We start from the raw sequence: 22,930 nt of genomic DNA, 5'->3' as shown, positions 1-22,930 counted from the left end.
GATCTAGTCAACTCTTGGACACTTCCTTGTAATAAGTAAATAAGGCCTCCAGATCAGAATGGAGTTCACCTCCTGACCCAAAGCCACTTCACACATCTTTATTAGATTAAGTTTCCACAGCTGGGATTATCCCTGTGCTAGAAGCTATTGATGTTGGGCTGCTCTATTGCATTATTCAAAGGCACTGACATCTGTGCCACCTCCTTTTCTACTGTGCGTCTTGTCTTCTAGTCTTTGATTAGTTGATAGTTGTTGTTTTTTTGAGGCAGAGTCTTGCTTTGTCGCACAGGCTGCAATGCAGTGGCGCAATCTCCGCTCACTGCAAGCTCCGCCTCACGGGTTCACACCATTCTCCTGCCTCAGCCTCCTGAGTAGCTGGGATTACAGGCACCCACCACCACGCCCGGCTAATTTTTTGTATTTTTAGTAGAGACAGGGTTTCACCGTGTTAGCCAGGATGGTCTCAATCTCTTGACCTCGTGATCTACCCGCCTTGGCCTCCCAAAGTGCTGGGATTACAGGCGTGAGCCACTGCGCCCGGCCAGATGAGTTCATAGTTAAAGCAGCAACAAAACAACACGAAATGGGGGAACATTAGCTGTACTTTTCTTTACATATTTCCAGAGAAGGAATCTGTACATTTTCCAGTGATGGAGGACTGCACAAATTCCAATGAATTTTAACTTTATTTTAGATAAGGGAGTGGAGTAATGTGGTGCCCTTTTAGAATCCTATAAATGAGAGTTGAAAATGACCACAGATCAGGCCAGGTGCAGTGGCTCATGCCTGTAATCCTAGCACTTTGGGAGGCCAAGGCGAGTGGATCACCTGAGGTCAGGGGTTTGAGACCAGCCTGGCCAACATGGCAAAACCCCGTCTCTACTAAAAATACAAAAATGGGCATGGTGGTGCATGCCTGTAATCCCAGCTACTTGGGAGGCTGAGGCAGGAGAATTGCTTGAACCCGGGAGTCAGAGGTTGCAGTGAGCCAAGATTGTGACACTACACACCAGCCTGGGCAATAAAAGCAAAACTCTGTCTCAATAAATAAATAAATAAATAAATAAATAAAAATAAAGAAAATGACCATAGATCTTTGATATGCCTCCAGCCTATATCTAACTCAGAAATCCCACCAACGACATCCCTAAAAGATATTGCTTAATTTGTCCTGAATCTTTTTTTGTGATGGAGGATCTCACATCTCTTTTTAAAACCAACACTTTAAAGGTTAAGTTTACTTAAAATGCACACATTTTAAGTGTGCAGTTGGTGAGTTCTGACAAGTGTATCATGTAAACACCATCCCAATTAAGATATAGAACATTTCCCTTACTCCAGAAAGTTCCCTGGTTCCCCTCTGTGCGTTTACCCCCAACTCTCCACCCCCAAAAAACACTGACCTGATTTCTATCACTGCAGGTTAGTTTTGCCAGTTTAGAGATGTTATATAAACTGAATTGCACACTATGTTCTCTTTTTTGTCTGGCATCTTTTGCACAGCATGTTTCTGAGGTTCCTCTATTTTCCAATCAGGAGACTAAAATCAAGAGATTTCCAGCCTTTGTTACACACTTATATGACATGGAGTAAGACCAGGCTGAGCATCATTGCATGCTTCTTGTGCCCATGCTGAGGCAATTGAAGGTCCTGAACATTTTTCTTCTTTGATAGGAGTGTGTCCAGGAAGTGACTAACTGCGCTGAGTTGCCTAGGATTCAGGGAGTTTCCTTGATATGAGATTTTTCAGTGGTAAACTGGACAGATCCCAGGCAAATTGAGACAGACTGGTTACCTGTCCTCCTCTAGGAAGTACCATAAAGAACATCAGACACCAGGGTAGAAACTTTTTTTTTTTTTTTTTTTTTTTTTTTAAGAGACAGAGTCTCGCTGGAGTGCAGTGGTGTGATCATAGCTCACTGCAACCTTGAATTCCTGTGCTCAAGTGATCCGCTGCTTCAGCCTTCAAGTAGCTGGGACTACAGGCATGCACCACCACCCCCAAATAATTTTTACATTTTTTTTGTAGGGATAGAGTCTTGCTATATTGCCTAGGGTGGTCTCAAACTCCTGACCTCAAGTGATCCTCCCACCTCAGCCTCCCAAAGTACTGGGATTAGAGGTGTGAGCCATTGTTCCCTGCCGGATTTTATGTTTTTTTCTTTCTTTTCTTTTTTTTTTTTTGAGACGGAGTCTTGCTGTGTTGCCCAGGATGGAGTGCAGTGGTGCCATCTCAGCTCCCTGCAACCTCCACCTCCTAGGTTCAGGCCGATCCCGAGTAGCTGTGACTACAGGTGTGTGCCACCATGCCTGGCTAATTTTTGTATTTTTAGTAGAGACAGGGTTTCACCATGTTGCCCGGGCTGGTCTCAAACTCCTGACCTCAGGTGATCTGCCTACCTTGGCATCCCAAAGTGCTGGGATTACAGGCGTGAGCCACTGCACCTGCCTTATGTTTCTTTAACTTAAGGCTCTCAGCTACAAAGGACCCAACTTTGGGAGGTCCCTGTGGAAACTACATCCAGCTGGAGGGTTTGCTGAGGGCTTGCATTACTTACCTGATTTCAACTGAGATAAAATTTTTTTTAACATTCTTTATAATTTGGTTTTCTATTTTATTACGGACATATTATGTTTTATTACTTTTCTACCTTCCAAAAATACTATTTTAAGAGCTTTAACATCACCAGCATTTAATGCTCTTAAATGTAATGAAGTTTGTGAAGTATGTATTTGAAAGCACTAAGATTAACAAATTAATAATTATTGTGATTTCGAGCTGCTTGATTTGATGGACTCCAGCTTGATTACTTTGAAGTCAGTTTAATTTTTCAAATCCAGCCAGTTTTTCAGCTGAATTAGAAGGCATTGTTCTATCAGGGCCTCTCAGAGGATGTGTCCTAATCTCCCATTTATAGCTGAAGTAATTCATTAGCTGGATGTTAGCAGAACACATTCTCCTGTTGATGTTCAAATAAAATATAATCTGCCAGCTTTCCTTTTGGGGTAGATGAAATCTCTGGCATTTTACCGTGCCACATAATTTTCCATATAAATTTTGAAATATCATCCTCTTATAAGCAGGTAGGATTCCAAGGGAAGTATTTCCTAAGTATCATGGGGGATAATGTGATGGTTTTGAAGTTTATCTGTGAACTTTTACATATTACACAAGGTTTGTGAGGCCTTTTTATGCTTGACTTCAAAGAAATGCCTATGCTCTTCTTGTTAGTTTTTTTGATTTTTAAAAATTACACAAAGAATGAATGAACGTATCACTATGTCAAAATTTAAACAAAAAGAAGTCTACCAGGGACCAGGGACAGTGGCTCATGCCTGTAATCACTTTGGCGAGCTGAGGTGGGAGGATTGCTTGAACCCAGGAGTTTGCCCTCAGCCTGGGTAACATGGCAAGACCTCCGTCTCTACAAAAAATAAAAATTAGCTGGATGTGGTGGTGCATACCTGCAGTTCCAGGTACTTGGGAGGCTGAGGCAGGAGGATTGTTTGAGTGCAGGAGTTCAAAACCAGCCTGGGCAACATGGTGACACACCCTTCTCTAAAAAAAAAAAAATAAAAATTAGCCAGGCGTGATAGTGCACCTGTGGTCCCAACTCTGGAGGCTGAGGCAAGAGGATTGCTTGAGCCCGGGAGGTCAAGGCTGCAGTGAGCCGTGATCTTGCCACTGCACTCCAGCCTGGGCTGGAGTGAGACCCTGTCTCAAAAAATAAAAAAGAAGTATACCAGTAAATGGTATACTTCATGGTAAGTGAAAATCAGTCTTTACCATGTCAAGCCCTATCCCAGTCAGATTAAGGGCTATCCTTCCAGAATTTTTATGTACAATTGAATTCGGCCTGTAATTTTATGTATTTTTTTAACTGAATCATACCATAGATATATATTTGTTTTTCCATTTAAGTGGATTTTAAAGACTTTTTTTTCATGTTAGAATATATCTATTGACTTCATTATTTTTAAAGCTATGTTGATTCTATAGTATGGCTATAACTAAAATTATTTAACCATTCCACTGTTGATAGTTTTTTAAGGCTACTTCTGTTTTTTGTTATGTTACTATGAGCATATTTATCTGTCTCTCCTCATACGTGCGATTATTCCTCTATCTAATATCTAGAAATTTGAGTTGCTGTGTTAATAGGTGAATTAAATTAAAAATTTGGTACATACTACTAAATTGGTCTCTGAAAAAGCTATACCAGTTTTCCCTCCAAGTTTGAACTTTTTTAATGGGAAAAATTGGAAACAAAGTAAACATAGTTAATTAAATTTTGTAAGCTCAAACCACAAACTGGGAATTTGCTCTGCTTTTAACAAAATTTTATTTATTATTTGCTTATACATTTGATTGGCATAAAACTTCTCAGAAAAGCTTAGGACACTTGGCTTGTTGATTTATTTGGCAGTTATAATTTCATAGACTTCACATGAGCTCTGAGTTAGGATGAATCTGAGTATTTCTCCATGACTGACTGATAAGATCTTTCTATATAATAAACACTAATGAAAATGTGATCAGCTTGGAATAATCAAGAAATTACCTCCAACTAAAAGATCTCTTTCATACCAAAGGTCAGGTTAAAAGTTGAGTTCTTTAGTATTTCCTTAATATTTCATTCCCATTCTTACAACTCACTAATTTCTCGAATCATCGACTATTTTTTTTTGTAAAGAATAACTGAATGCCAAAGTGTTGCTAAGACTTCATCATTTTTTAATGAGGTGGTAGTGCCACTTACTAGTCTACCATCATAAGTAATTAAAACTGCCATACTTGTCTGAGTAAATGAGGCAGGAGAAAGTTCGTAAGATGATGTAGTGGTTTTGTGATCAATTTGCTTCACCTATTTTTCCTTTTTTTTTTTTGAGACAGAGTCTTGCTCTGTTGTCCAGGCTGGAGTGCAGTGGCACAATCTTGGCTCACTGCAACCTCTGCCTCCTGGGTTCAAGCGATTCTCCTGCCAAGGAGAATTTTGTGGGCCAAGATGAACAAGACATGGATGATAGGAGGGCTTCCAATCTGGTGGGGAGCTAGACAGGTGCACACATAATTGCAGTTGAGTATGATCAATATTATAGTTCAGATCCATACAAAAAGCCACGAGATCACTGGATAGGGAGCAACATGAAGACTTGAGCAATTTGGAAATTCTTCCTGCAAAAGTATTCACTTTCCAGAGTCCTATTGACAGTAGCAAATTATCATGTATAGAAAAAAGAGCAGGAAAGGTCTCATCTACAACTCTGCTTCTTTTTTTGTTGTTGTGATGAAACTTTAAATTTCATTTGTATAAATTTATGGGGCGCAAGTGTAGTTTTGTTACATACAAGTCAGGGCTTTAGGTTTTCCATCGCCTTAATGACATACATTGTACCCATTAGGTACTTTCTCATATTTGATGCTATTTAATGGAATAGTTTTCTTTTCTTTTCTTTTCTTTTTAACACCAGTGTGCAGACTTTCCAAACATGATGAGACCTGCCATTGTCATTTAAATGCATTAGGCTGCATCCATCAAGAACTTGACCCAAAGCGGCTTAGAAATAAAGGCATTTATTTATTAAATTAGTCAGAAATCTGGGGCAGGCAGACCTGTTTTGTTCAGCAGTTCAACTTGTTACTGAAGATGTCCTTTTACTCTGCTGTTTCTCCACATGGTGGGGAAGCCTTTCCATGTGGTGGTATGAAGGCTGTAGCAGCTGAAAGCTTTGTGAACTCACCTATCCAAGCACATCCCACACTCCCAAACTTTGTATAATGAGACTCCTCTCTGATAACCCGAATTTTCTTTTTCTCCTTATTTTTTTTTTTTGAGACAGAGCCTTACTCTGTCACCAGGCTGGAGTGCAGTGGTGTGATCTTGGCTCACTGCAGCCTCCGCTTCCCGGGTTCAAGTGATTCTTGTGCCTCAGCCTCCCAAGTAACTGGGATTACAGGCATGCACCACCACGCCAGGGTAATTTTTGTAGTTTTAGTCAAGACGTGGTTTCGCCATGTTGGCCAGGCTGGTCTCGAACTCCTGACCTCAGGTGATCTGCCTGCCTCGGCCTCCCAAAGTGCTGGGATTACAGGTATGAGCCACCGCACCCGGCCTGAGAACCTTCATTTTCTTACCCATGTTGTGTTTTTGTTCCTGTGCTCCTGTGCTTGTCTGCTGTGCTGAGCTGTAGATGTGTCCTGCCACAGCTTTGCAGGACAGGGATAAGTTGAGACATGAAGCAAGAAGCCTTGCCTGTCAGGCTGCCCTTGGCATGACTAGAGTGTATGTGGGGATTTTCACCTCTTATTTTGGGGTCCATTCTGTTCCTTCTTTGAACCGTAGTCTCTACAGGATAGGGTGTTTTGGGACAGATTTCGTCTTACTTTAGATATAAATAATATAAAATTAACCCACTATAAATTTATTTTTTATTAAAAAAATTTTTTAAAAGACAGGCTCTCACTCTCCCACACAGGCTGGAATGTGATGGTATAGTCATAGCTCACTGCAGCCGTGAATTCTTGGGCTCAAGCCATCATCCCACCTTACACTCTCTCCCTAGTAGCTGGGACTACAGGCAGGCACTGCCACACCTGGCTAACTTCAAAAATTTTTTTGTAGAGACAGGGTGTCACTCTGTTGCCCAGGCTGGTCTTGAACTTCTGGCCTCAAGTGATTCTCCTGCCTCGGCTTCCCAAAGTACTGGGATTACAGGTGTGAGCCACCACAGTCTGCCAATTACTTCTTTTTCTCAGGACATATCAGTAGTGACTTCACTACTAATCAGTAATGATAGACTTCACTACTCATCAGTAGTGAGCTGAAATCAGTATTTTCTTAGTCCCATACACACACAGTCCACACACTGTCTCTCATACACACACACACACACACACGCCATACAAACATGCACACATATGGAAAAAAACCCTGATGATGAGCATTGCTTTTCTTTGGGAATATGGGTGATGATTCTTCTCTTTTTTTCTTTCTTTCTACCCGCTTTCCTTCTTTTATGTATTTGAGCTCAATAAAATTTCTCGTTACTGAGTATATATTATTAGTAGAAATTTGATGAAAACAGTTTTTTTTGTTTTTTTTTTTTGAGACACGGTTTCACTCTGTCATGGGCTGGAGTGCAGGGGTGCTGTCTCGGCTCACTGTAACCTCTGCCTCCTGGGCTTAAGTGGTTCTTCCACCACAGCCTCCTGAGTAGCTGGCACTATAGGTACACACCACCGCACCTGGCTGATTTTTAAAAAATTATTTATAGAGACGGGTCTCCCTATGTTGCCCAGGCTGATCTCAAACTTCTGGGCTTAAGTGACCTTCCTGCCTTAACCTCCCAAAGTGCTAGGATTACAGGCATGAGCCACCGCGTCTGGCTAATAATTTAAATAAAAGAAAAATTATTGGAAAATATTTATGTCCTTTGCTTTACGCTTTTACTGTCTCATTCTTTTTCGACTGCCATAGGAGAATTGCATCTTATTTGTTTACAGTATTAGACCTGGGCATATAAAATACAATTTATACATTGTATTACTAGGGATTCTTAATGTGGACCAAAAATCCTGGACCAAGTTTTTTGCTGTTTGGAGGACAGTGCTTTATTCTGTGCTGTTTCCCTCTTGGGTAGAGAGATACTCTAAGAAGATTAAATGGAGTGGAACACTGCAGGTTTTGAGAATAAAGAGTTTATTTCTCCAGGTCATAGCTTCTAACTGAGGTCAAATGTATCCCAAAGGCTAAGTGGAGTAAAATGATTTGGCAGTTTCCATATCTACCTGGTAGATAGGCTTGCTTTCAAAAAAAGCTTTCGGTTGGTATCTTGATCATTAGTTTCAGAGGATAAACCTTTGATTTAATTAATTTGGAGATTGATTGCTATATTCAGTATTGACTTCTGTAAAATGTCTCTCCAGCCAAGGGTCTGGGGCAGACACATGGACAATATGCTCTGAAATTCTAGTTGCTTTTGAAGATATCAGCAATTACTGAGTGCCTTAGGATGTAATGCACCTAACTTAGAAAAATAGCTGCTTCTTAACCCATTTTTCTTTTTCTTTCTTTTTTTTTGGAGACAGGATCTCGCTCTGTCGCCTAGGCTGGAGTGCGGTGGTGTGATCTCGGCTCACAGAACCTCTGCCTCTTGGGTTCAAGGGATTCTTGTGTCTCAGCCTCTGAGTAGCTGGGACTACAGATGTGTGCCACCACACCCGCCTTATTTTTGTATTTTTAGTAGAGACAGGGTTTTGCCATGTTGGCCAGGCTGATCTCAAACTCCTGACCTCAAGTGATTCACCCGCCTCAGCCTCCCAAAATGCGGGGATTACAGGTGAGCCACCGCGCCTGGCCTTAACCCACTTTTCATAATTTGCATTTTGCACCACAAAGTGGAATAATTGGAAGAATATTGGACTGACTGCATATACACAACAGAATAATACCATGTGACCATTCTTGAAAATAGGGTAGCTTTATATGTACCAATATTGAAGTATTTCCATGGTACTTACACGGATAATACCAGGTTTCTAACAGTGTATATGTTTTCATGTATGTGAAAAGATTTTCCTTAATTATAAAAATATTTATTTTCTTTTTAAATTTGAATGTCTCTGAAATCGACATGTATTTTGCAATTGATAGCCTCCTGCCTGTCTTTGTCAGCTGGGCAGCAGCAGTGGTGTAGTATGAATGCCTGCATGGACATGAACTGGGTTGCTCTTCCACCTGGAATGATGGGGCAACTACAGCCCTTTGATGCTTCCGTCAACACACCATTTAATGACCATTTGACAAAAGAATATGAGTCTAGGCCAGGCGTAGTGGCTCATGCCTGTAATCCCAGCACTTTGGGAGGCTGAGGTGGGCAGATCACCTGAGGTCAGGAGTTTGAGACCAGCTGCCTGGACAACAAAGTGAAACCCTGTCTCTAGTAAAAATACAAAAATTAGCTGGGCATGGTGCCATGCACCTGTAATCCCAGCTACTCGGGTGGCTGAGGCAGGAGAATCACTTGAACCCAGGAGGCAGAGGTTGCAGTGAGCCAAGATCGTGCCACTGTACTCCAGCTTGGGTGACAAAGTGAGATTCCAACTCAAAAAACAAAAACAAAAAAACAGAACAAAAAGAATATGAGTCTAGTTGGTGTCTGAAAACTTTCTTTGACAACTTTGGTAATATTAAGAAAGCATCAACATTAAAACTTGGCGATGTCAGTAGCTTGGAGGCAAATCTCAGAGACAATAGTAGAGCACTCTTTTAAGCAATGCTGTATTGCTTATGGTCTTAATGTTAACAAGCAAAATATTGTATAGAAATACACAGACATCAAAGATCAAAAAGTGATTCAAAAGAGACTCTGAAGAAGTTTTGATACTTAAACCAATTTAACTTATATTTTTTCTAAGTATTCACAAGAGTGATAAATAATAAAAATCTACATTTAAGTAAATTTAAAAGAGCTCTTTCACTAATTATAAATACAAAGTCTAGGTATAAGAAAGCATTATATCATAGTTTAATTGGATATACTTTCCCTCCCTCCTTTCCTTTCTTCCTTTATCCCGCATTCCTTACTTCATCCGTCTATCCACCCCTCCATTTATTTTATATTTTATTTTTATTTATTTATTTATTTTTTGAAGACAGATTTTCACTTTGTCACCCAGGCTGGAGTGCAGTGGAGCGATCTTGCCTCACTGCAACCTCTGCCTTCTGGGTTCAAGTGATTCTCGTGCCTCAGCTTCCCGAGTAGCTGGGATTACAGGAGTGTACCACTACATGAAATGAAGTTTTTCTGTTTTTAGTAGAGACAGGGTTTCACCATCTTGGCCAGGCTGGTCTCAAGCTCTTGGCCTCAGGTGATCTGCCTGCCTTGGTATCCCAAAGTGCTGGGATTACAGGCGTGAGCCACCACGCCTGGCCCCCCCCCAACCATCTTTTTTTTTTTTTTTTTTTTTTTTTTTAATGAACTTAACAAAGGGAACTTTAATAAAGGGAAGGGACCTAGATGGCTGGGGTGTGGGGAAGAAGACTTACTTTTCCCATATAATCTTTTGTTCACTTTACTTTTATTTTTATCAAAGCTATATATGCTCCACGTTTCAATAGCAAATGGGTATCTTCTCAGATTACTACTTTTAGGCTGGGCTCAGTGGCTCAAGCCTCTAATCCCAGCACTTTGGGAGGCCGAGATGGGCGGGTCACCTGAGGTCAGGAGTTCAAGACCAGCCTGACGAACATGGTGAAACCCCGTCTCTACAAAAAATACAAAAATTAGCCGGGCGTGGTGGTGCACGTCTGTAGTCCCAGTTACTGGGGAGGCTGAGGTGGGAGGAATGCTTGAACCCAGTAGGGGAGGTTGCAGTGAGCTGAGATTGCGCCTCTGTATTCCAGCCTGGGCAATAGAGTGAGACTCCGTCTCAAAAATAAATAAATAAATAAAAGATGACTACTTTCAATAGTTTTTTCTGACCCTTGGTTGTTATCATCAGATCTCTGAATAACATGCTGATATTAGTATTTCATGATGTTTTGCTATTAAGCATTATCATTGACTCCCTGTCTTGGAAGATGAGGAATCACTCTTTTACCCTCTCCTGTTCAACACATATACACTCATCCTTCCTATATCCCCCGTCCACTTACAGTTATATTATCATGTTTGGTGGATCAATATTCCCTCTTTACATTATTATGACTATGTAAATAATATTCATAGGTAAACCAGAGAGCACAAGGATTACTTTTCTTTTTTGCCCTGAGTTAATAATTGGATAATTGTACAGTAAGATTTTAACACACTTCTCCTAGTAATTGAAAGAATAAGTACATGTTTTCAGAAATGAATAGAAAATGTGATTAAAACCTTTGAACTAATTGACATGTATAGGGCACAGTACAGAATACATAGCCTTTTAAGTATTGAGGGAACATGAAAAGAAAATGGCTATATGCTGGCATTAAGGTAAATCTAAATAAATTTCAAACTTTGGCAATATACAGATTATGTTCTCCAACTACAATGCAAATAAGATAGAAACAACAACAACAACAACAACAAAACTAGAAAAAGCCCTTCTTTTGGAAAAGTAGACATACTTCACAACATCCCATGGTTTAAAGATAGCAAAATTGAAATTTGAGAAATCTCAAACTGAATGAAAATGAAAATATTGCAGATCAGAATTTGTGGAAAAAAGTGCCAGCACATAAGAAGGCCCATGGCCCTACCCTACCTCCTCACATCATCCTTATCTTTTTCTTTGTACTCAATTTACAAGAGAAGAAAATACAGATGAGATCTATATCTGAGATCATCTTCAGTGTTATGAAAGGGAGCTTAGGGAAGGAGGAAAAGATCTTTTAATTTTAACTTTTATTTTAGGTTTGGGGGTACATGTGCAGGTTTGTTATATAGGTAAATTTGTGTCACAGGGGATTGTTGTACAGATTATTTTGTCACTCAGGTACTAAGCCTAGTACTCAATAGTTATTTTTTCTGCTCTTCTCCCTGGGAAGAGGAAAGGATCTTGACCATGTATTTCCAAAAAGCAGAAATAGAATAAATGGCTAGAAATGCAAGAAAGGCAGATTTTTGCTCAGTGTAAGAGAAAATGTGGTTATTATTTGTTTTGATGTATTAGGAGATAATGAGTTCCCTATCACTGGAAATACACAAACGATTCAATGTGGATCCCAGCAGGAGGTGGGGGATTTGACTAGTCATCTGTGTTTAAAAACAGTGTTAACATGTTACATGAAAATATGACAGTTTTAATAATTTTTGAATCTGAATGGTGGGTGTTCCATGTTAATTGTACTGTACAGTTAACTTTTCTCTAAGCTTGACAATGTTGATGATGAAAAATTGAAAAACAAAACAAAAAAATAATAATTGGGTAATTGTGTCTTAATTTTCTTAATTGCTGGGTTTTCTGTGTACTTATCAGTAATTCAGCCCCAAACTCTTTGACCAGTCAGAAATAATTACTCCTTTCTCCCACCATGGCCATTTGCATTTTTGTTAGTCTAGATTGAATATCGGCTAATGGTTTAACATTTACATTCATAATCATAATATCCCTTGGGACTTATTTTGTTCATCTTTGAAGTCCCAGAATTCTCAGCTTAATGTTTTTCAAATAATAGAACTCAGTAAAACCTTGCTTTTTAGAAATGCCTATGCTTCTCTCAGTTAGTAATGTCTTCTGTCTTCAGATATGTTGACTGCAGTAGAAAGCACTTTAGGAGCTCAAGGTGGGAGGCATCACTTGAGCTCAGGAGGTTGAGAGCAGCCTGGGGAACATAGTGAAGAACCTGTCCCAATCAATCAATCAATCAGTCAGTCCAGTTTTAGTAACTGACCAACTAACCAGAGTGTGATACATCTGTATGTGGCCTTTAATAACTAAGAATAAGAGGTAGCAACAAACCCTCTACAAGTTATGTAGCCTCATCATGAAAGTTTCATGTCAGAGTTCTGCAGAACATTCTGGGACTCCAAACTGACTTTGCCAACCCCTTAAGGCCATCTCAGCCCCTGTTTCCCTGAGTGAAGGGCAGTGCCTTAAACTGTTACTCCTCCTCTGTTTTCAGTGATAAGATCAGCTGTAGCATCAAGGAGTAGCGGCAATGGTGACATGAGCTGGGCAGACAGTGGTGACAGCGATAGTGGCAATGACAATAACTTGGGAGTGCTGGCTAGAGAGTTCTTGCCCGGTTAACTCACTCACAACAGCAGAGCCTCAGAGACCCACGGACCTACACTCTGGACAATGCTCTTCCCAAAACCTCTCCTCTTCCCAACACCTAATTCTCACTTTTTCTTATTATTGAAAGAAACTGAATTTTGTTTTGTGCTTGGATATTGAAGTTGTCAGAAGTACTTTAATTTACTTTAAGCTTATTCTAGGGAGTTCTAATAGGGAAGTAGCACTATTCATAGTTATCTCAAACACTAGAAGTTGTTTGAGTTTTGTGAAACAAGCGATTTAATCCAAAGCAGAAAATGAGAAAAAACTCAGGTCACTGCAAGTTTAGTTACAGCTGAGGTGATTACCAATAGTTGTAATTTATGAACTATTGCTATTCCTACAATAGTCATATTTTGCCAATTGTTTCATGAGCTTTAACATCTTTTGGCCATAGTTTTCCCTTCAGATGGGTAAAAGACTCTGTAGTAAAATCTTTTAGCAAGAAGAAAGTCTTTATCTCTGTTTAATTAGGTGTCAAGAACCCAGTGGAGAGGATTTGTCATTTGTGATAAAATTAGAATGTAGTCAAACAGTGTTACTGGAGACCTTCACCCCAACCTGATTATTCTTTGTGGTTACCTGGGTCTCAGTATTCTGTATATTTTAATTCTTAGCTCAGAGAAGGAATTTACAGCACAGTACCTGAATGGGGAGTGTGTTTTTGGTTTCAAGTATTTTGATGGTTTCTTTCTTAAAAGGAGTCTTATCTTCTGATATTATATTTTTCCTTCTCAAATAAAAGGCTTGCATTTTTCTTTTACATTATCACCAGATGGATGAAGAGAAGGGAAAATAGAAGCCTAGGATGGTGGTAACAAGGGGATAGAAACAAGAAACATAGTATTTTTAGAAAAATCAAGGAGCAAGACAGCAAGAGAAAACTTGCAGCAGAACTTGGAATAATCAGTTGTGATCAGGTGGAAGTTCCAAGCTTTTGAAATGGACCTCTGTATTAATCATATTCTGATAGGAAAACAAATTATTCTAGGTATTTCAAACAGTGGGAATGTATTACAAGAACTGGTTACAAAGGGACTGAAGGGCTGGTGGAGCAAAATACAGAAAGAGAAGGTTATACAGAATGAATAACTGCAGGAAATCCCTGCTACGCTTCGACTGGAGAGGCACAGGACGGGTAGCATTGCCCAGAGTGTGGGCCAGTGAGTCTCTGAGGCTCTACTGTTGGGGGTGAGTTAACCGGGCAAGAACTCTCTAGCCAGCACTCCCAGGTTATTGTCACTGCTACTATCGCTATCACCACTGTCTGCTTAGCTCGTGTCACCACTGCCACTACTCCTTGATGCTACAGCTGATCTTATCACAGTCAGGAGTGCTAATACTTGCTCTGCTACATGAGAATCGGAAGAGGTTCCTTCTCTCTTCCTTCTGAGACAGGATAGTTCCCGTGACCCCCTTGCGGGCCTTGCGACAGGGGTGGCTTGTTTACTCAGCCACCATGCTCAAACCCCTTGCAGGAAGGGGAGCACGCAGGTGAGCAGGTGCAGGAGCCCGGGCAAGTGCTTTTGGGCGCCAGCAGGAACAAACCGCATACCAGCCCACGGCAGTGTCTAGGGGTTGCCTGTGACTTCTGAAGCCCGAGAGGGCATGTGTTACAATCAGTGCTCTTTTAGCAGTTGTCATCCGTGGATGGCTAAGTGTTAAACAGCTCAGTGGAGAGTCAGTTTGACAGCCTCTTGCACCTACACTCAGGTCCTTATCCAGTGCCCAAGAGGAATGACGTCAAATGGACTTGAAGGATGGTGAATGTGGAGATTTTATTGAGTGGTGGAAGTGGCTCTCAGTGGGATGGGGAGCTGGAAAGGGGATAGAGCGGGAAGATGATCTTCCCCTGGAGTTTGGCTGGGGATGGCCAAACTCCTCTCTGACTGTCCCTGGCCAAACTCCTCTCCGATCATCCCCGGCTGAACTCCTCTCTGACTATAATCTCTGATGTCCAGCTGCCTCTTCTCTCCATGTTCAGATGCTCCTTCTCTTCTCCTTTTCTGCCGCGCCACTCTGCTCCTTTGCCAGTGGAGTTTGGGGTTTTTTATGGGCACAGGATAGGTGGTGGAGCAGGCCAAAAGGCAACATTTGGGCGGGAAAACAGGGATGTAAATTTCTCATTTAGGGCCAAGGGTCCAGGCTTGAGGGTAGAACCCTCGCCAGGGACCCCATCCTCTTCTATCCAGTATTTCCCTGCCTCCTGTCTGTATCGTTCCCACCTTCAGTCTTCCTACAGTGCTCCTAGTTGTAACACCTATTGGCAAGCCAGTTGTCCAGGGAGCCTGAGGAGTGAAGTTTTCAGGGTTTCAGTCCCATGCAATAAGGAGCATAGCATAGAAGTTTGGACATGGAGCTGAGCAACTGACAAGCCAATGACTCATGCAGCCTCCTCTTAGAAAAAATTACTAAGCTGACTCTGTGCTCTTTATGCACCTGGGTTTGGCTGAGAGTACTGTAATCTTGGGCAAAAGACTGTTGTACTAATAAGGCTAGTGTTTTAAATCCCAAAGGCAGGTGTGTTGGGGGACATTGGTGTATCTGGAAGAAATTTTTCTCCACTGGAAAGGAGGTCTCTGCTTTAAATTCTGTGCTTTAGAGATGGGTTTACATGAGCACTGGCGCATTGACCCATTATGGTGAAGATTTTTTTTTTTTAATTTTTAAGAGCAAAACCTTTCATGTATATCATGTTTTGTTTCTTATAAGAATTTTGCATTGGTATATTTGAAATCATTCCAGGAAAAATATGGATGTGAAAAACAACTTTATCTGCTGGCTTACAGTGTTGGTTCAGCATGTGAAAGATTAAGGGGCTACTCAGATCTGGGGCAGTGTTGCTAAGTGGCAGGTCCTTATGTGATCTGGAGTCAGTCTGGACATTGTGGGTAAAGAGGGGCAAGACTTGGAACAGGATATGAGTGAACTTCCACCCTTACTCCAAAGAAGAAGAGGAAATGAGTGGTTCACTTGTGGGGGTCCTGAGTGGATGGATGGGAAGGTTTGAGGGATTAGGTGAGGGTCAGTTAGCAAGCAAGGGAGAGTCCTCTCTTTCCCCCTTTTTACCTCATGCCAGTCCCCATGAAGAATCACCACCTTTGGCAGAAAATGATGGTAATTTTTATTTTATTTTATTTGTATTTTTTTGAGACAAGATCTTGCTCTGTCACCCAGGCTGGAGTGCAGTGGCATGATCACGGTGCACTGCAGCCTCAACTTCTTGGGCTCAAGCGATCCTCCTACCTCAGCCTCCTGAATATCTGGGACTATAGGTGTGCACCATCACATCCAGCTGATTTTTTACTTATGGACAGGGTCTCACTATGTTACCCAGGTTGGCCTTGAACTCCTGGGCTCAAGCAATCCTCCTGCCTCAGTCTCCCAAAAGGACACAACAGTTTTATGGTAGAGATTATTTTTTAAAACAGATTACCTTTGGAGAGCATTCTGCAGGAGCACTTCTCTTTTCCAAATTAAGGCAGGCTGGGCTTTCCACATCATTAGTGTGCTAAAGCTGGCTAACATTTCTGTGGGTGTAATTGCAAGTACCAAGAATGTCATGGAATCAACATTGCAGCAGGGCCCGTCATCCCTCTGGTCCTTTCCTATTTGCTGGTCTGACGTTCTTGTCCCCACCCGGGGTTTTCAGCTCTAGATGAGTGATTCACGCTTTGTTAGTAAAGTGAGGTTAATAATGTATGTTGCCTTCTGTTTTCACCAGTTTGTGTGGGAGTAATGAAAGAAGAGGCCATGCTCCTGCAGAAGGAGAGGGGCACATAAACACGTCCCATAAAGTATGTCACTCTCAGGCTCCTCTGCTGTTTCAGATCCAGTCTCCATAGTCAGCAATCTGCCACCCTTTGCCAGCATTCATTTTATTCCATTTGTATTCCAAGTTGCAATTCCCTTTACAGTGCACATTAGTGCAAAAGATCTATTTAGCTGTTGTTTAAAGAAACGAATAGGTTTGTCAGAATTCAGTAAACACAAAATAACCCAGAGGAATGAAAGTTTGAATCTGAAGTTGTTAAATGTAAGAGCAGTGAACATGACTAGAAAACTAGTGAGCCAATTGCACATACGTTAGTCACATTTTTGTGGATATACCATAGGTTAATTGATTTTCATTTCTCTATAGACTCCAGTTCCAACTCTTGTTACAGTAGGCATTGTGCTGGAGTTGGGGGGAGCTAAATAACTCAGTTTTTTTATGAGCCACATCTAATACCATTTAGAAATTGTTCAATATTGATACTTATGTTCTAGGTCATGATATCCCCAGTGAAGTAGTTTAGGTTGGTCATGGTTCTTTTTTTGTTTTGTTTGTTTTGTTTTTGAGACAGAGTCTCACTCTGTCACCCAGGTGGGAATGCAGTGGTGCAATCTCGGGTCGCTGAAACCTCTGCCTCCCAAGTTCAAGTGATTCTCCTTCTCAGCGTCGAGTAGCTGGTATTATAGGCATGCACCACCACGCCCAGCTAATTTTTGAATTTTTAGTAGAAACAGGGTTTCACCATGTTGGCCAGGCTGATCTTGAACTCCTGACCTCAGGTGATCCACACACCTCAGCCCCACAACGTGCTGGGATTACAGGTGTGAGCCACCATGCCTGGCCAGGTTGGTCATGGTTCTGATTTCAGTATTCTTCAGCACTTACCATCTGAAGCTCTAGGCTTAGGAGAGGTGCTTGCAGGGCAAAATGACGTGTTTTTATTTATTTATTTATTTTTTAATTTTTGAGACAGAATCTCACTCTGTCGCCCAGGCTGAAGTATAGTGACGTGATCTCAGCTCACTGCAACCTCTGCCTCTCCAGTTCATGCAATTCTTCTGCCTCAGCCTCCCAAGTAGCTGGGATTACTACTACCATGTGCCACCATGCCTGGCTAATTTTTGTATTTTTAGTAGAGATGAAGTTTCACCATGTTGGCCAGGCTGGTCTCGAACTCCTGACCTCAAGTAATCTGCCTGCCTCGGCCTCCCAAAGTGCTGGGATTATAGGTGTGAGCCATTGTGCCCTGCCAAAATGACCTATTTTTAATCTTCTCCAGAGAAGTTTAGTTTGAAAGCATCTGACAATCTTACAGAAAACCTATATTAGCATGATTGCACACATGCACACGCATGTGTGGTTGTGTTTTGTGTGGATGTATCTCAGGGAAGTTACCGGGAAATGCTTTTATAGATAGCAAACATGGGAAATATTTCTGGAACGCTAGGTCCCTTTAACTTTCCTCTCTATTCAGAAGCATCTACCACTATTAAAGGCAGCTGCACCCCTGCAGACTAAACATAATTCAGATGAATGCAGGAGACCTTCTCATTTTCATTTTTAAAATGGCCTGTTGCTTCTTCATGCATGCGTATGAATAGATTCTGCAGGCATTTTTGGCCACTATAGATTGTATGCAAGAGGGATCTCAGCCTCTTCTCCCCTTCCTTCCCACATGGAGATTCTCATATCAGCACAGCTATGAGTGAGCCTGTAAGCCTGCATCTCCTAGTTGTCATGAATGACAGGCTCATTATACCTAGTGCAGCTTTGGGGTCCTGTTCCTATTAGCAACACAGCCTGAGTGGATCTACATAGTGGCCACAAGAGTCTAGACACAGCTGCCTTCAGCTTTTTCTCGTCTTTCTTGAAGTAGACCAGCAGAGATGGGACTTGAGCCCTGTCCATTCTCTGAAGCACCCGAGGCAGGCTTTGTGTCTTTCTGCTTCCCAGCTCTGCATCTGGTATTTTTGCTGAGGTGCACCCATGCTGAGCCAGGTTAAGAATCTTCCATGTGCCACCTAGCAGGTGGCAGCAGACAGTGACTGGTGTTTGGGTCACTCACTCAAATCCCCTGTGCCTGATCCCCCCAGTTAATTCTGGACCCACTTTTGTTTTAATCATATCCTCTTTAATCTCTCTCTCATCTCATACCTTGAATTCCTGCTTCTGATTCCTGTGGACTGGATTCTAGTACTTTCTCTCCCAGGTAAATGGCCTTGATTCTCTGTTATGCCTTAGGCGGCAACTTTGTGTTCTAACTCAATTTTATAGGTTCTGGTTCCTATCATTGGCCACTCGACCAGCTTAGACCCTTTTTGAGCAGCAACTGTTGTACTTCAATGCAATCAGTTGCCTTTCTTCTCACATTCTCTTTCATATCCTTTCATATCTCTTTCATATCCTCTGTCTTAATGATTATTAACCTTTGCCAGCCATCCAACTCTGTACACCATTAGATTTCAGGTATATGGGTGAGTGTTCTTTTTGAAGCCTAAGGTCAAATATAGCAAATACCAATAAACAAGGACAAGCCCATTTTTACGTTAGTACGTCATTGCCGAAGATTGAGAATAAAAGCCTGTTATCAAAACAGAGGCACTTTCTTCAGCAATTTCTCTGTGCTTAGTATATGTCCTGTGACATAATCTTATCTGATCTTTGTTTAAAAGCCTTTCTTGATTAATTGATTTCTCATTGATGTAGTGTTGGCACTGAACAGTTTATCTTTATTTGTGGGAGTGTACACTGGCATTAAATAATTAATTTGTATGAGCTCTGCCAGAAAATGTTGATAAAGTTTTATTTTGGCGTAAATATATATTTGGTATTTTCTTTTCCAGTGGGTATTGCAAGATGAATTTTTTCCCATTTCCTTATATTTATTTTTAAAAAACTCAAGGGTCTACAAAATTATCCATGTCAAGAATACTTCAGAAATTGTATATTACCTATTGTGTTATTGTCTTAGTTCTTCTTTCTCAGTTATTGAAATAAGTTCTTCCTGATTGGATCTCCACCCATGCAGTCAGGAAACAATCGCTTACCACATCCATCACTTCTGTCTGCACATCATCATGTTTCAGAGGTTTTTCAATTAATCCTGTGGATGCTAGGGTCACTCATACTTGTAATCCTGTTAGGCCTTCTTTATTTCTCGATGCGCTTGTTAATTCCTGTCCATTTTGCAGTGGTCTGTAACATAGTGCTATTATCAGCTCTTTCGTCTTTAAAAGCCTCTTGTCTACCATTTTGACTAAGATTGATTAACTGCACTTTGCTGAAATCGATCATTTTGGATTAAAAAAATCTATCCTCTATATTTCTTCTGGCTACTTTTGCACGGTTTCACTTTTTTTTTTGCAATTAATCAACCTGCTGACCTGGTTGCTTTCCTTTTTTGGCTTCCTTTCTCTTGCTCTTTTCTTTTTAAAGGACTATCTTCATCTCTTTATTTCTCCTATTTTCTTGTAGGTAACACTTTCAGGAAGAAAAGCCCATTGCAGGAGGCAGTGGAATAAATTCTCCTTTAGAACCTGGCCAGACATGACTCCTGTTTCCTTTTTCATAAAATGAGAAACGATAGTCCCCCTCTTTGGTGATCCTCTCCCTGAGTAGTTTCTGGGGTGAAAACCTTGTGACTGATTGCCAGGCACTTTGCAGTGACACTGTAACATGCTTCATATGTGTGTATGTGTGTGTGTATGTATGTGTGTATGTGTGTGTATGTATATGTATGTGTATATACACTCACACACACCCACTCTTGCTCTGTCACCCAGAGCACACACTTGCTCTGTCACCCAGGCTGGAGTGCAGTGGCTCAATCTTCGCCTCCCGGGTTCAAGTGATTCTCCTGCCTCAGCTTCCCAGGTAGCTGGGATTACAGGCAATGTGCCACCACGCCCAGCTAATTTTTGTATTTTTAGTAGAGACAGGGTTTCACCATGTTGGCAAGGCTGGTCTTGAACTCCTGACCTCAAGTGATCCATCTGCCTTGGCCTCCTAAAGTGCTGGGATTACAGGCGTGAGCCACCGTGCCTGACCACATGCTTCTTATTCATAGCCTCAGACTCCTCTGTATTCTAATCTTACCAGGTAGACCCAAACTTAGCAACATTCTTTTGGAAATACTAACTAATATCTCATTTTCTTCTCCTAGGTACTGACTTTAACATAGATAGCTTACCTCTGCCTCGGAAAGCCCATCATGACTGGGCTCTTTTTCACGAAGAGTCCCCGAAAAACAATTATAAGCTCTTTCATAAACCAGTGATCACCTTATTCAACTACACTGCCACGTTCAGCAGGCATTCCCACTTGCCACTAACTACCCAATACTTGGAGAGCATTGAAGTCCTGAAGTCACTCCGATACCTAGTTCCTTTGCAGTCCAAAAACAAGCTTAGAAAAAGACTTGCTCCACTGGTGTATGTACAGTCAGACTGTGACCCACCATCAGACAGGGACAGCTATGTTCGCGAGCTGATGACTTACATCAAGGTTGATTCCTATGGTGAATGTTTACGAAACAAAGACCTCCCTCAGCAGCTGAAAAATCCAGCCTCTATGGATGCCAATGGCTTTTATAGGATCATTGCACAGTATAAGTTTATCCTAGCTTTTGAGAATGCAGTTTGTGATGACTACATCACTGAGAAGTTCTGGAGGCCACTGAAACTGGGGGTAGTCCCTGTATATTACGGATCCCCCAGCATCACAGACTGGCTTCCAAGTAACAAAAGTGCTATTCTTGTATCAGAATTTTCTCACCCCAGGGAACTGGCAAGTTACATCAGACGACTGGATTCTGATGACAGATTGTATGAGGCCTATGTAGAATGGAAGCTGAAGGGTGAGATCTCTAACCAGCGACTTCTGACAGCTCTCAGGGAACGGAAATGGGGAGTGCAAGACGTCAACCAGGACAATTACATCGATGCATTTGAGTGTATGGTGTGCACCAAGGTGTGGGATAATATCAGGCTTCAGGAAAAGGTAAGCAAATCAAAGGTGGGCATAGAGCCAGCAAGTTGGCCATCTTGATGTTCTCTGCTCTCCTGTGTTTCCTTCTATTATTGCTACCTCATCAGTGTTCTTCATTCCTATCAGAGAGACCGGGCTCTGCAGGAAGGTTGAATATTCCATTACTACGTTTTGGTACCGTCATGAAGTTTACAAGCCCCGGACAGGCCTTCATTCCTGAAAGCCTTCATTCTCCTTTATTGTTTCTTCTGGAGGATCCCGTGCTGCAGGTGCTGGGCAGTGACACAGAAAGCTGCAGAAAAGGGGAAGAGTCCCAAACATAAAAAATTAAGAGTTCTTGCCAGACATGGTGGCTCATGCCTGTAATTGGAGCACTTTGGGAGGTTAAGGTGGGTGGATCACTTGAGCCCAGGAGTTTGAGACCAGCCTGGGCAACATGGCAACCCCCATGTCTACTAAAAATATAAAAATTAGCTGGGCATGGTGACATGCACTTGTAATCCCAGCTACTTGAGAGGCTGAAGTGGGAGAATTGCTGGAATCCAGGATGCAGAGGTTGCAGTGAGCCAAGATCATGCCACTGTACTACAGCCTGGGTGACAGAGCAAGACTCTGTCGCAAAAAAAAAAAAAAACAAACAAAAAGAAACACAAAAGAGTTCTGCTTATCCACATGCCACACGGTCAATCCTTTAGCCTCTCCATCAATGCTGTGGCGAAGGAGTATGATAATTTCTGCCAGACCTCTCACACTGACACTCCACAGCCTCCACTTTCAAACTCATTTTCATTTTGCTTGCTGCTCTAATATTTACTCTTTCTCTTTCTGGCAAATATGTGCTTATTAATATAGAGAGAAACTACTGAAATAATGATGGGGATAATCCTTATAAAAACTTTCTTAAATTATTATGAACTTCTTAGTAATGTCTTCAAATTTCTAGATTGTGCTTGGTGTTTGTTTGCTTACTTTATTTATAATGGGAATGAACCTACTTTATGTGTAACTGAATTTGTTCAAAGGAAATTTGTTGAAAGAAAAAGAAAGATTACTTTCAACTTCTCCTGAAATTTTTACAGAATGAGGTGGCCCACACATAGCACTTGCCGATCACCCATCATTGCTGTGCCAGACTCTCATAGATGTGTAAGGTTTTATCTAAAAATTTTCTTCTTCTTCTTCTTCTTTTTTTTTTTTTTTGAGACCAAGTCTCACTCTGTTGCTCAGGCTGGAGTGCAGTGGCACCATCTCAGCTCACTGCACCCTCCACCTCCCAGGTTCAAGCAATTCTCGTATCTCAGCATCCTGAGTAACTGGGACTACAGGCATGAATCACCACACCTGACTAATTTTTGTATTTTTAGTAGAGACGGGGTTTCACCATGTTGGTCAGGCTGGTCTCGAAC

The 22,930-nt window shown here is 41.4% G+C and overlaps 1 protein-coding gene across 10 annotated transcripts in view; it reads left to right on the top strand.

Annotated features, from left to right (window-relative positions):
- The window catches only part of FUT10 (fucosyltransferase 10), a 100,223-nt gene that overhangs the window by 60,544 nt on the left and 16,749 nt on the right, over positions 1-22,930 (top strand). For all 10 annotated transcript variants that reach the window (XR_010141087.1, XR_010141086.1, XM_063726604.1 and 7 more), the window contains one exon: positions 20,701-21,536. Coding sequence is in view for 8 of the 10 variants with exons in the window: in XM_063726604.1 (XP_063582674.1) it covers positions 20,701-21,536 (836 nt within the window). In the remaining 2 variants the exon portion in view is untranslated. The remainder of the gene's footprint in view (positions 1-20,700; positions 21,537-22,930) is intronic.

The sequence above is a fragment of the Pongo abelii genome, chromosome 7, assembly GCF_028885655.2.
Source record: "Pongo abelii isolate AG06213 chromosome 7, NHGRI_mPonAbe1-v2.0_pri, whole genome shotgun sequence".
Classification (NCBI taxonomy): Eukaryota; Metazoa; Chordata; class Mammalia; order Primates; family Hominidae; genus Pongo; species Pongo abelii.
This window is presented reverse-complemented; position numbering and strand designations above follow the sequence as displayed.